Genomic DNA, 14,778 nt, shown 5'->3' on the forward strand with positions numbered 1-14,778 from the left:
CCTATATTATCAGCTTTTGACCATTTCCCTGGATATTTAGGAATGTTAGCGATCCCACACACTATAGGATACAAAAATATACATATACTCAAGAAGCAGGAAAAAAGTGATGAATTTCTGACATCAGTAACAACTTTTATAACTCGGTATAGTATAGCAATGTCTTTAAGTTAAGACACTACACTAAACAAAATTCTCTGTACTTCTACCTCTGTTGCCAAATAAACAATTTGAATATACAAATAACTTGGCTACTTATGATGTCAAATGGAACCTATTTCACAGCCAAAATTTTATTAAACTACCACTACTGCCTCTCTGGTTTGACCTATTTGTCCTCTGACTTAGGATGACTAGTCCTCGGTACTCTGTTGTACAGTCGTAACAGTTGTTAAAACACTTAAATATTTCCTGTATTTAAATCTTGCCTGGTTCGTAAATAGCTAAGTGTCCCCTACTTATCCCCACCACACTATAGCCCATCCCTTGGGACCTGTGATGGTCTCCCAGACACTAAATGTTTAATGCCTATTAAATACAGCAGGCAGCTTCCAGGAACCTGTGCTGGCCTTAAGATTAAGCCTGGCATGTTTGGCTGATTGATGCCCTTGCCAGTCATCCCCCCCCAAAGGTTTCATGTCCCAGGTACCATTATCGGCATCCCAAGGTCTGGAAGGCTGTGTAAGTCCTGTCCACAATCCCTGCCTGGTCTCACAGTAAGTGTATCCTGGGGTCTGCTAGCTAACTTGCTACAATTCCCCATAAATAGCCCCTGTCTCCACGTGTCCTCCTGGTCAAAGAAGGCCTGGACCCTATTTGGGGAGGCACCACTAACAATGGCAGCACTTGTACCCCAGACAACAAATGCATGGTGCTATATGCCCCCTAGAGATATATGCCCCCCATCAATGCTCTCCTAGAGCAGTCCTCATTGGCTCTATTGGAATTAGACCCTTTATTGGGCTTTGGCTCTGAAAGAAGTGGGAAGAGAGAGCGAAAGGATAGGCTGGTCATCGAAACAGCAGTTTGTCCTCACTACTTGTTAAATTAAAAATTTGCAACATCATTCCATCTTACCCATGAGAATAATCTCTCTTGTTTCTGGGTCCTTTACCCTTGTTGGCTGCAAAGGATCTCCCAGAGGTATATTCAGTTTTACCAATAATTTATTCTCTGCGAAAGAAATAACATTGAAATACAAACTACTTAAAATTCTTATCAATTAAATACAAAAAGTCTAGTATGAAATACAGCTGTGGGAATGTTGTAAAGGAAAATTGCCAGCGGCATAACAATGTCTTCCTATTTATAAATGACCACTCTGATAAACAAAAATTCAAAAACCACAATGATTTAATACAGAAGCAAACATTCTAAACTTTTTTTCTGTAAGCCTATTACAATATGACAACTCTTGCTTCATTAAGAAGTTAAATGATGTTTTGCATATTCTCTAAAAGAGATAGAAGTATACAATAGACTTTAGAAAGAATTCATTAAAATGTCCATTTTAACCACAGTTTGAGCATGGAAAAGGTAAGCTTCATTTGACTGGGCAATTTACTCATGAGAAAATGTTTTATACTATGCTATTAATGATTTTTTTTAAACAATAAAATTGGTTTACTTTCAAAATTTGGGAAAAAAAAGTGGAAATTAAAAAGTGAATTTACCCTATAGTATTACGTCTGAAGTTTTTAGAGGTAAAGTTCAAAATCTGCAAAGAGCTACTTCTCAAAGCACTGTTATTTAAAATAAAATCTAAAAGTTACTTTCAGGAATAAGTTCATACTTCTTTCATCGTTATCAAGACAGATCCTTTTCCTATTAACTATTTTGTGGACTTTTTCCATGTTTCCTTTTGCCTTCCTTTTAGATGATTCTATGTCTGGGGACAGTATGCCACCAATCACAAATCCTCCTGAAATTTAACAACAAAAAAGATAAAGTATCATATCTGGAAAAGTGAAAACCTTGAAATAAAGCTCTTTAAATTAATACAGCACATTTCCTTTCAAAGTATCAAAGCATACATTACTATTACTACATTATACAGCTAGTAATTCAAATAATACAAACACCAAACAATTTCACTTATGACTCTACTATCCTAAATACAGAAGCACCAATGAAAGATGACTGAATGATCTCTGTTGCTTGAAACCAACAGGCATCAGTGAAAGTTTAAAAAACAAAAAAACACAAAGGCCAGCAATGAACTCTTTATAGTAATCCATATGTGAATTTAGTCCTTTGACTGAGATATATCCATCAAAGAAAGAAAAACTATACTTTCTTGCCCACCCTCTACCATTTCTGTAGAAAAATATGATGAGAAAATGAGATGAGAATGATAATGAGGAATACTTAATCTTTGTCAGTTATAATTTTCTCATGTTCTGACCTAAAGCTTCATTTTATGCAATTAGAAATCTTGGTTGATAGTACAGAAATAATAACACTCTATAAAGCTACACACTCACTTCAAATTGCTACCAAAGAGGAAAAAAAATCAGCATCTCTATACTAATCAGACAAATCTGGATTTGAATCTATTCTTGTCACATTTTGGGGGGACAACGACTAAATGAGGTAACGTATGTAAGTATGTAGGTAACTGCTTGACACATAACATACATAAACAAACTGTAGCAATCCTCATTATTATTTTTTATTGTCAGATTATATAGCATAGGGCCGGCCCTGTGGCTTAGCGGTTAAGTGCGCATGCTCTGCTGCTGGCCCCGGGTTCGGATCCCAGGCGCGCACCGACGCACTGCTTCTCCGGCCATGCTGAGGCCGCGTCCCACATACAGCAACTAAGAAGGATGTGCAGCTATGATGTACAACTATCTACTGGGGCTTTGGGGGAAAAAATAAATAAATAAAAATTATTAAAAGATTATATAGCGTAAATGGGAATTTACCTGATGGCCTTCCTTGATAATCTATGCGCTCCCCTCGCCAGTATTCCAAACGTTTCAATCGCGTCCTCTTGGTCCTCCGAACGTTTGGTGTGTTGGAGGGCAATACTGTAAAAAGATATTAGACAAAGATGTACACGTATAATCCTTAGTTGGATGATATTTTGCAGAGGAAAGATTTATATTACCTTCTAAAACATTAATACTTCTAGACAAAATACTAGAAAAACAAAATTTTAATATACATTTGTGCTAATAAAGAAATGCCAATGAAAAAATAGGTTACTAGATTGGCAAAGATTTAAAAACTTGATAATATTCAGAGTTGATGCTAAAGGTACACAAGATCTCTCATATGATTGTAGGCAGAAATGTCAACTAATTGAAGATAATTTGAAAATACCTATTATAATACCCTCTGATTCAGAAATTTCATTTCTAGAAAATAAGGTTGCAAAAAAATTCACAAAAATGGACAAAGCTATAGGTATAAGAACGTTCATGGTAGTACTGTTTATAATAGAAACAGAAAACAAAAATCAAATTGAAAACCATCTGAACACTCCACAACAGGAAATTTGTAAATCAGGGGTAGTTATATGTTCATGTATTTGTGTGTATACACACATATCCACTCATTTTATCTGAACAGTGTAAAATTCTATATACTAAGTTGAGTTTGCTGGCTATATACTCAAATTCCTATGTTATTATCTATTTTTTGTTTGCTAGAGCTGTCCAATTCTGAGAGTGGTTTATTAAGATCTCCCAATCTCACTGGATTGTTTAAATAAAAATCTGTTTGCTTTTTCCTAGTTTTTTCTTTACATATTTTAGTTGCTAGGTTATTTGGTGCATAAGAGTTTAAGATTTTTCTATCTTCTTCATAAATTGTTCATTGTCCTTCTTTATCCTGTTCAGCACTTTTATTTTAACCTTCAATTCCACTTTGCCTAATATTAAAATTACACTACTATTTTCTTTTTGTATACATTAGCCTACCTAATTCTTTGACAATCTTTTACTTTAAAACTTGTCTTAAGTGTTTCTTATAAACATATAGGTCAATTTGTATTGTTTAACTAAATCTGATAGTCTCTATCTTATTAGAGGAATTCAACCCATTCAGACCAACTTAGTGTAAACAAGTAACATGCTTCCTTTTATTTCTTCCATCTTACTTTATATATATTGCTAATTTTACATTAGTGATTCTTCTTTCTCCTCATTTTTTTGGTTTGATCAAATGACCATTTCTTTTCTCCCCCCTCCCCTTGGTCATTTCAAAGTTTTGCTGTGCTTTTTCACTCTAGTATTCCTTACCTACCCATTCCTGACACTTAAAACTCAAACTCTTATTTCTCCATGATTATATCAAAAACTATATCCCTTACCAAGATATGCTACCCTCTCCTTTTTCTCACTTGGTAAAACGAAACTTCTATACTACTTTTATCACCCCTCTTCTGCCCCTACTCTCCTCCCCATCATACCAAGTTTTGTTAAGACAGTCTGGACTTCAAGGTATTATTACAAAAATCCTTACTTAGCACTTATAAATCTCTAATCATATTAACATTAAGTAGTAGACACACCCTAAGGTAATCAGAAATGAGTCACACCCTTGTATAATCCCCTCGCTTAGGACTTTCTTCTCATCAACAGAATAAGGCAAAAGTGATGGGAAGTCACTCCTGTGATTACATCATGATTATATATATGATAACATATAATATTATACACATAAGACACTAGATAGCAGAAACTGAGAAATCCTTCCTTGCTGACTTTGAAGAAGCAAGCTGTCATACAGTGAAGGGGCCTATGGAAATGGCAAGGGACTGTAGGTGGCCTCTAGAAGCTGAGAGTAGTGGTCTATGGCTGACAGTCAGCAAGAAAACAAGTACCTCAGTCCCACAATTTCAAGGAACTGAATTCTGCTAACAACCATATGAGCTTGGAAGAGGACCCCAAGCCTCAGATGAGACCATAGACCAGGCTGACACTTTTGGTTGCGGTCTGAGATCCTTGAACAGAGGACCCAGCTAATCTGTGCCTGGGCTCCTGACCCACGGAAACCATGGAATTATAAATCTGCATAGTCTAGGCCACCAAATTTGTGGTAATCTGGTACATAGCAATAGAAAACAAACACACATTATTTAAATTATCCACATACGTTGCAAGAATCCTTCCTCACCACTGTTCCCTCTCTTTGGACTCAGTTCTGATTTATATGATACTTGGTTAGAACACCTCACATGGGTATTTTATATGGAAAATACTAAACTCAATCTTGCATTATCTGCAAAATAAATTCACTTACCAGAAAGATATCTTGGCTAGGTATAAGATTATTGGATTGTAATATATTTCTGAAAGTAGGCTGGCTATAGATATGATTTTATTCTTCCAGTGTTACACAGATGAGTAGTGCTAGTCATTTTTTCTCCTTTATATGTAAAACTTTATCTCTCTGGAAGCTTCTCTCTATTCTTCAAATTTAGAAATTTTATTAACTTACGTCTAGAGGTGTACCTTTTTCATTAATTCTAACTGGCAGCTGGTAAACTCATTCAACCTGCAGATTCAAGCCTATCTTTAATCCAGGGAAGTTTTCTTTAAATACTTTCTTTAACTGTTTTCTCTCCTCCACCTGTTTCTTTTTTCTGGAAATCCTATTATTTGCGTGTTTTATCTGCTGTCTCCACGTTTGCATTGCATATTCTTTTTCCTTGCGGTTTCCATCTTTTTGTATTTCTGCTCTGAGGAATTTCTCCCTCGTCAACACCAGCTATTAATTCAGCTCTCAACAGGGACTATCTCCACTTTCAGTTCATCTACTGACTTTTTTTGTTTTTGGTGAGGAAGATTGGCCCTGAGCTCACATCTGTTGCCAAACCTCCTCTTTTTGCTGAGGAAGATTGGCCCTGAGCTAACATCTCTGCCCATCTTTCTCTATTTTTTATGTGGGAAGCCGCTTGATGAGTGGTGCGTAGGTCCATGCCTGGGATCTGAACCTGTGAACCCCAGTCTGCTAAAGCGGAGTGCGTGAACTTAACGACTATACCATCAGGCTGGCCCCTCTACTAGGACTTTTTAAATGAAATATTATGATTTTTAGTACCAGAAAGTCTTCTATGCTATAAACGAATCTCTGAAAGTGCTCTTATTTCTTTTATTGTTAAAACTGTTATCCATCTACCACAAAATTTCTAGCTCACCAGAAGTTGCCAGTGTTCTTAGGCATAATGCTTGAGTTTCCTCTCTCTGGTTGCTGAAGCCCCTGCTCAGGGATATTTTTATTTTTCTTTGCCTACTCCTGACTCTAGTCATCATTCTACTCCAAGACAAGCATTAAGCATTGAGAGGTGCAGCAGTCTCTCTTCATATGGGTGTGGAAAATATAACTGACAAGATGTGAGTTTTTGGTTGAAGCAATTAGAGAAAGCTTCACTCCTATTGGTTCTCTTCAGGTACAAGCACAGAAGCACTCACAGCCTCAAGTACAGGGAGAAACATAAAAAGCCACTCCAATCCCAAAAAGGTGGGAGGTCTCATGAATCTTGCCTGGCAAACATCTCTTTGAGAACCATGGCATTTTAATACTCACATGGGTCTCTCCATAGGTTCCCCAGCTCCCAGCTTTGCCTACTTACCTATTCTAGCTACTGCTCTGTTTAGAAGTGAACTTGATAAAAATGGGAGGACAAGTTGTCAGGGATGCCCTCTATCTAGCAGTTATATTTTACAGAATTCTCCACCCTAGCTTCTTAGCCTAAGTGCAATCACGTTCCCTACTATAGGGCAAATAATGAGAGGGCTACAGGATTTATAAATGGACAATCAAGAAACTCAAAGGCCTGTGATGATTTACTATGAAATTCATGAAAACTAAATATGTAGTTTTAATTTACTGGCCAATTAATCCAAACAATATTTCCCCCTTGCTTGAGAAAAATTAAGTTATATACAGAAACAAAGGTTTCATAACATGAAAATATAAAAGCAGAGAAATAATCTTACCTATTTTGTGATGTATTTTGTTCTCTGGTGTTACTTTAGATCTTTTTACTCTTGAATCATCTGTAAAAGGCAAAAGATAATATCATGAGCAATGGCTGCTAATTCCATGCTGAGGTAAAGTGTGTTACCTGGGCAACTTCAGTATAAGTATTTGAGGTAAAATTTGACCTGATAATACATTTTATTTTTCCTTTGGCTTTTCACTGCTGAGGGATAAAGATTAATGAAAAACAGTGTAACATTTATCTAGATTTTGCTACAATGACCATATTTAAAGAGCATAATAGTTAAAAATAACAAAAAACAGGTTTTCTATTACTGATGGACTTCAGGTAAAATAAAAAATAAAATGCATAAAAATGCAGGGTGTGATAAGGAACAATTAATATGCTAATAATGTAATCTATGATCCTTAAAGTTCTAAAACAATACAACTGTACTGAATTTAATAGTGTGCCAGTTAGGTCAAGGGTTCTCAACTTCAGTGTGGTAAATAACATCTAAACACAACTGTCATCAATTCTTTCCTTTCCCATGCGCAAATGTTGTTCTTTATCAAGAGGCAGAGTCTTATTCTCTTCTCCGTGAATCTCTGCTGGCCATAATGACTTGCTTGACTAACAGAATGCAGCACAAATGACATTCTGGGACTTTGAAGGTTAAGTACTAAAAAGATATGAAGGTTCGATCTGAGTCTGGTGGAACTCCACTCTGGGGAAAGACAGCCACCATATATGATGACTGACTACCCCAAAACTCATGCTGTGAGGAAACCCAACCTAACCATGTAGAAAGGCCATGCGAAGGAAAAGAGATGCTTGGCCAGCCCTCAACTGTTCCAATCATCCTGGTTGGCTGCCAAATATCTAAGTGAAGAAGTCACCTTGGACTCCCTCGGGCTTTCAAATGACTCCAGCCTTAGCAGCTTGTATCTAACCACAAATACATGAGAGAGCCCAAGTGAGAACTGCCCAGCTAAGTCAAGTCAACCCACAGAACCATCAGAGATAAATCAAATCTTCTAGTAAGTTTTGGGGTGGTTAGTTACGCAGCAATATGTAACTGGAACAATTAGTGTCCAGGAACCAACTAAAATTTTTGATGCAATTTTGTATGTAATAAGCATTTTCTGAAAAGTAGGTCTAGGCTTTCATTATATTCTCAAATGAGTCCATGATAGCAAAAGATTGTTAAGAATGACTGAATTAGATACTTTATGAAACTGTTGGTTTGGAAGAAATTTTAGTGATCATAAAACCTAATTTCCATGTCCAGAATAGGGAAATCTACAGAGATCAAAAGTAGATTAGCAGATGCCTCAGCGTGGGGGATGTAAGAGGTGAGGAAATGGAAGATGCCTGCTAAAGAATACAGAGTTTCTTCCTTGGAGTGACGAAAACATTCTAAAATTTATTGTGGTGATGGCTGCATACCACTGAATTATATATTATAAATGGGTTAACTGCGTGGTATGTGAAATATACCTCAATAAAGCTGTTACCAAAAAAAATTCCAATTTCCTATGCAATCCCACTAGAACAAGTAGAGAGGGCTATTCTCTGCTTGAAAGTTTTCCCATAGCAGTGGGCCTTGGAGGCAGAGAAGGAATGAAGCAAATACGTAAATATACTGAGGGTAAGGGAAGCCAGGTTTCTCACTATCTGAGAAGGGGTTACAGAAAAGGGAAAGTTAAAGGTGTTGGACTAGAATTGGAGATACTGATGTGAATTCATGATTTCTAAATATAAATACAGAAATAGATATAGATGCTTGTTTATCTATGGTATACATATATATATATATATATTTCCTATCTCAGTCCACCGATAGAGCCTATATGCAATAACATCCCAGTAACAATGAGCACACCGAGTGCCCAGATCTGGGTTTCTAAATGCCATCCTCCACTAAAACAAACCAGGTTCCTGAAGAGAAATAATTGATTCCAGAGTTGAGGCAGCTCGCTCTCAAATAGTTCAGAAAATGCTAATTATAATAAACATGTATGTAGGGGAAGTAGGGAGGGACATGGAACAAATGTAAAATGCTGACAACTATGGAATCTGGATGAAGGGGATAAGGAATTTCTGGGTAAGTTTGAAATTATTTCCAAAAATTATTTTATAAAAAAGCAACACAGTGACAACTCCTGAATTTCAAAGATTAAAGAATCCTAATAAGCATGGAGATGAAAGAAAACAGATTATCTACAAAGGAAAAATGAAATAAGGCTGGCTTCACATTTCTACTCATAAGCATTAGCTATCATGAGGCAAAAGAGCAATAGCCAGATAGTTTAAAGGAAAAAAGATGATGAGTCAAGATTATTTTTACTATTCAATTGGTTGTTCATTGTGTTAAAAAAAAAAAATTCCTGAGTCCTTGTTAGCCTATGTGAGAATGTCTACCAACTTTACAAAGAAGTAACAAGCATATCTGTCATGACAATAAGTATAAATGTGCTAAACATTAAAGGAAAAAATACTGACAGAGCAAGTTAAAAATACAAATTCAATCATGTGCTGTTTCTAAGCCACTTTGTTTTACTTCTGTAAGAAAGGTTAAATAAAAGGATGAACAAAGATGTAAGAAACAACAACAAACCAAAAGAAAGCAGGAGTCACAATATTAATGTTAGAAAAAACAGACTATGAAGTAAAAGCATTGTAACAGGATCAAGAAGATAATTTTTTTGTGTGTGTGTGAGGAAGACCAGCCCTGAGCTAACATCTGATGCCAATCCTCCTCTTTTTTTTCTGCTGAGAAAGACTGGCCTTGCGCTAACATCCATGCCCTTCTTCCTCTACTTTATACGGGACGCCGCCACAGCACGGCTTAACAAGCAGTGCATCGGTGTGTGCCCAGGATCCAAACCGGCGGACCCCGGGCCGCCACAGCGGAGCACACACACTTAACCGCTTGCACCACTCGGCCAGCCCCTCAAGCAGATAAATTTGACCAAAGCAGGTACATTCCCTATGAAGGCTCACATGCTCAATAGTAGCTCTGAAATGTACATAGCAAACACCGCAGGAAACAGAAGGATAAACAGTCCATTGCAGCAGAAACACTTTAATTGTGGCAGTCCTTAACAGACTTCACAAATCAAAAGTAAGGATACAAAGGATCAGAATAATATCAAATGTAACATGTCCAAATCTAAGATCCTGTTCTTTTCCCCCAAATCTGCTGCTTCCCTAGCAGTCTCCAAATCAAGTAACGACAAGGCCATTCTTTCAGGTGCTCAGGCCAAAAACCCTCAAGTTATCCCTGACACCTACCTCTCTTTCTCTTACCCGCCACATCCCATCCATCAGGAAATTGTGTAGACTCTACCTTCAAAAATATCTAAAATCCTACTACTGCTCTCCACCTTCCACTGATACCACTCTAGTCCAAGCCACCATCTCTCACTGGGATTATTAATATCTCACTAACTGGTCTCCCTGCTTCCAACCTTACACCAGCCCCTTCAATCTCATCTGTCCATCCCTAACACAGCAATCACAGTGATTCTGTTTACAGGTCTGTCATGTCTCTCTTCTGCTCAAAACTCTCCAATGGCTTCCCATCTCTCTTAACAAAAGACAAAAATCCTTACAATAGCCTTTAACATCCTATGTGATCTTTCATTCTTGTTACCTCATGACATCTTCTCCTCCTACTCTATCCCTCTCTTCCTCTGCTCTATCCCTCCTGGTCTCCTTGGTGTTTATGGATCAGAACAGACTCTTTATCACATCAGAAACTTTGCCCTTGATCTTTCCTCTGCCTGGGGCACTACTTCCCCCATAGAGCTACATGATTTGCTTTCTCATCTTTTTCATATCTTTGCTCAAATGATCACTTCCTCACTGAAGCCTTTTCTGCTCATCCACCTAAAAGTGTAACTCCCATTTCCCACCTGAAAAAATCTGCTTTATTTTTCCACTCTCAACATCCAGTAAATCATAAGTTTGGCTCTTTTTTTATTGTCCTCCACCCTGGACCCCCTTAGAAAGTAAGCTCCAGGAGGGTAGCAATTTTTGTCAGTTTTTTTCAATACCACATCCCTAGCTCCCAGAAGAAAATATAGTAAGTATTCCATGATATTCCATAAATATTTAACAATTCCATAAATATCCAAACTACACTCAAAAATGTATATCCACTTCTATTACCAACAAAATTATGAGTGAATATATATTTTTACATCCTCATCTGTACACAAAAAAATTATATTCTCCCTTTTTCAAGACTTTTATAATTCTTCCATGAGTCTTAACATGTTCTAAGCATACTCTAGAACACAAAGAAAATTTCAATAAATTCAAGGAATAAATAACACAAGCCAAAGATCCCTAGAACAATGAAATGAAACTAGAAATTATTAACAAAGAACAAAACAAAACACAACTTCTTAGAATAACGGCCAACATTGCACATTTAACATATGCCAGGTATTAAACTAAGCAAGGAATGTGTATTCATCCTTAGATCAATCTAGGGGATTGGAAATGATCTCACCATTTTATAGATAAGAAAGCTGAATCTAAGAACACTGAAATTTCTTACTCAAGATAACATAGCTAATAAGTGATAGAGTTGGATTCAATCCCAGGCTCCTGACTCTGGAGACCAACGCTCTTGACTACTGTGTTCTTTCAAGTAACTCTTGGGTCAAAGAAAAATCACTGTAATTTAAAGAATACTAAAATAAATATATTACGTAAAGAAAACCCACAAAACTAAGCCAAAACTACACTCAGGAAAATTTACTGCTTTTTCTTTACCAAATAAAAAAGAGAAAAACAAATCTAGAAAGCTTCAACTTAGAGGAGAAAAATAATAAAATAAATCTAACCCCAGGCAAAAAAAAGAATTTAAGAGGAAAAAGAATCAGTAAATTAAGAGGAAAAAAACAGTATAACATTACATTCCAAGTACACATTCTCTATGGGCATAAAAAATTATAAAACTCTCTATTAAAAAAAGGCACTATAGGGGGCTGGCCCAGCAGCATAGTGGTTAAGTGCGCATGCTCTGCTTCGGCAGCCCAAAGGTTTGCAGGTTAGGATCCCGGGCACACCGACACACTGTTTGTCAAGCCATGCTGTGGTGACGTCCCATATAAAGTAGAGGAAGATGGGCACAGATGTTAGCCCAGGGCCAATCTTCATCAGGAAAAAGAGGAGGATTGGCATCGGATGTTAGCTCAGGACTGATCATCCCCACAAAAAAAAAAAAGGCATTGTAAAGACTTTACTATGGAAAGTTTCAAACACATTCAACTAGAGATAATAGTACAATGAACCTGATATATCTATCACTCAGCTTCATTAATCATCAAAACATTGCTCATCTTGCTTCATTTATATCCTTGTCAGCTTAACATTTTTAAATACTAGGGTAGATATCTTGGGTGCCAATTATTTCATTATGTCCTACTTCACAGAAAGAAGCGTCACTCATATCTCTCACTGCTTTTCTGACTCTTGTTTCCCTCCCTCCCTCTCTCACCTAGGTATAGGTCTTACAGATCTCTAAACATATAGTAAGGCTCTTAAGAGTATGTACTCAATACACATTTGCCACTGATGATAATTTAAACAAAACAGAGCACACCTTACTCCACATGCATAATGCCATAAAAATCAAGATAGTAGAAAAGAAACCATAACTTACCTGAACTTTCCTCAACTTCCTCATCAACCACACCAGAATTATTCATTTCAGACATTAAATAATTCTTGGGCCTAGAAGGTCCACTTAAGAAAAAAAAGTAAACCATAAAATTTGTGCTTTTATAATACATATATCAAATGTAACTACCTTAATGGTATTTTTCTCCTAAAACTACCAAAGGTTTTTTTCTTATAAAACCAACAGTGATGTTATAGGTCACCAAGAAATACTTACTTGCTGCATAAAACAAAGAATCTGTAATTTAATCCCATAATTGACTGTCAAACATGATATAGAATTTTATCACCTTTCAAACTAACTTATGGATCAGTTATGAATTTAAGTCAACTCCAATAACATTCTTTGATAAAAAATCAAATTATAAGAAATAAAATTAGAAATAAATCAGCTTATCTTAATTTTTTTTTAAAAACTATAGCCAAAAAACAAATGGAATTTAAAATGTAGTCCAGAAATTGTTCAGAGATGATTCAGCTTATCCCAGTCCTAGATTCCTTTCCTCCTATTATGAACCCAGGACAGGCCTAGTAGTCATAACCCACCAAATAGTAAAAAAATCTTAGCCACCCCTCTTAAAAGTCTGAGAATCTGCTATAATTTACCATTTCTTCATTTTAAAAAAGGGTATATAACTTCAGATATTATAAGTTAATTTGCTTTGCTCACTAACTGTGCTTGCTCTAAACATGTATTTACAAATTCTTAGATACTCTTCCTTTCAAGAGGTAGAGCCTAATCCCCCTCTCCTTGAATGTGGTCTGGACTTAGTGTCTTGTTTCTAACAAACAGAATAAAGTGGAAGAGACAGTGTGCAACTTCAGAGACTATGTCATTAAAAGGCACTATGACCGGGGGCTGGCCCGGTGGCCCAAGTGGTTAAGTGTGCGCGCTCCACTGCGGCGGCCCAGGGTTCGCTGGTTCGGATCCCGGGCGCGCACTGACGCACTGCTTGGAAAGCCATGCTGTGGCGGTGTCCCATATAAAGTGGAGGAAGATGGCCACAGATGTTAGCCCAGGGCCAATCTTCCTCAGCAAAAAAAGGAGGATTGGCAGCTGTTAGCACAGGGCTGATCTTCCTCACAACAAAAAAAAGGCACTATGACCTGAATGCAGTCACACTTTCTTTTGGATCACTTGCTTTCTGGGAAGCCAGTTGCCAGCCCTATGGAGAGTGCCACATGACAGAGAACTGGGGCCTCCAAATAAGAGCGAATGTGAATGAGCCACCTTGTAAGTGGCTCCAGTGAAGTCAAGTCCAGTCAAGTCCTTCAGAGGACTGCAAACCAGACAAATATCTTGAATGCAACACCTCATGAGAATCCCAGAGCCAGAACTAGCCAGCTAAGCCTCTCCTAGATTTCTGACCCACAGAAACTATGAAACAATAAATGTTTACAAGCCACTATTAAGTTGGGAGTAATTTGTTACAGAGCAATGAGTAACTAATATAGTGAGTAAATCCTATTATCCTTAGAACTCACATATACCTCTCTTCCAAAACTGAAGTCTTAGACTCTCCAGAATCCAAGTTAAACTCGGCTGGTGTCCTGCATGTACATCCACTGGTTTGCGACTTCAGACGAACATTTTGTGCAGTCATAACATTATCTTGATCCTTTGGGCTTCCTGGATCTCTAGGAAAACGAAAAGTGTAAAATTGTTTACATCTCTTCATAAAATATTTCTATCAGAAATAATACACTGGTAGGTAGACAATATAATATTGGCTATAACAAATATCAGATAACTCCGTTCAGGTTGTAGGACTTACAACTAGCCCAGGAAGGAAATTCGATTCTAGGACCTACCCAGAGTTCTAATTTGAAAAATTCTGATAAGAGAAATGGTATAGACCTGGCCTAAGATGGAAGTAATGACAGGAGGACACTGGGAGACATTACCTATAGGCAGCTTGTAATGTATACTACACAGCTAATCTATCACTTTTTTTGGAAAATCCACAAACAACAGAAATTGTTTTCTTTCACATCCCTAGTCAGCCAACTGAGGAATAGTAGGGTGCTCAGAGGGACTCACGCCCATCACTTTGGTAGCTACCAGTTAATTAATTTACCCCCAATACATGCAAACAAGATACACTATTTCCAGACTGTATAATTTTCTCTCCTCTTGCATCTCTCTT

At 37.1% G+C, this 14,778-nt stretch overlaps 1 protein-coding gene across 2 annotated transcripts in view; it reads right to left on the reverse strand.

Moving 5' to 3' along the window:
* Window positions 1-14,778, reverse strand: part of CENPC (centromere protein C) — a 73,434-nt gene that overhangs the window by 8,804 nt on the left and 49,852 nt on the right. Inside the window, exons 11-16 of one of the 2 annotated variants that reach the window (XM_087434393.1) lie at window positions 14,117-14,269; window positions 12,615-12,697; window positions 6,951-7,010; window positions 2,928-3,032; window positions 1,793-1,921; window positions 1,078-1,173 (exon numbers count right to left, since the gene is read on the reverse strand). In XM_087434393.1, the coding sequence (XP_087290519.1) occupies window positions 1,078-1,173; window positions 1,793-1,921; window positions 2,928-3,032; window positions 6,951-7,010; window positions 12,615-12,697; window positions 14,117-14,269 (626 nt within the window). The remainder of the gene's footprint in view (window positions 1-1,077; window positions 1,174-1,792; window positions 1,922-2,927; window positions 3,033-6,950; window positions 7,011-12,614; window positions 12,698-14,116; window positions 14,270-14,778) is intronic. The other variant, XM_014787648.2, reaches the window with a different exon arrangement.

The sequence above is a fragment of the Ceratotherium simum genome, chromosome 8 (assembly GCF_057802395.1).
Source record: "Ceratotherium simum simum isolate JZ-2026a chromosome 8, ASM5780239v1, whole genome shotgun sequence".
In the NCBI taxonomy this organism is placed as follows: domain Eukaryota; kingdom Metazoa; phylum Chordata; class Mammalia; order Perissodactyla; family Rhinocerotidae; genus Ceratotherium; species Ceratotherium simum.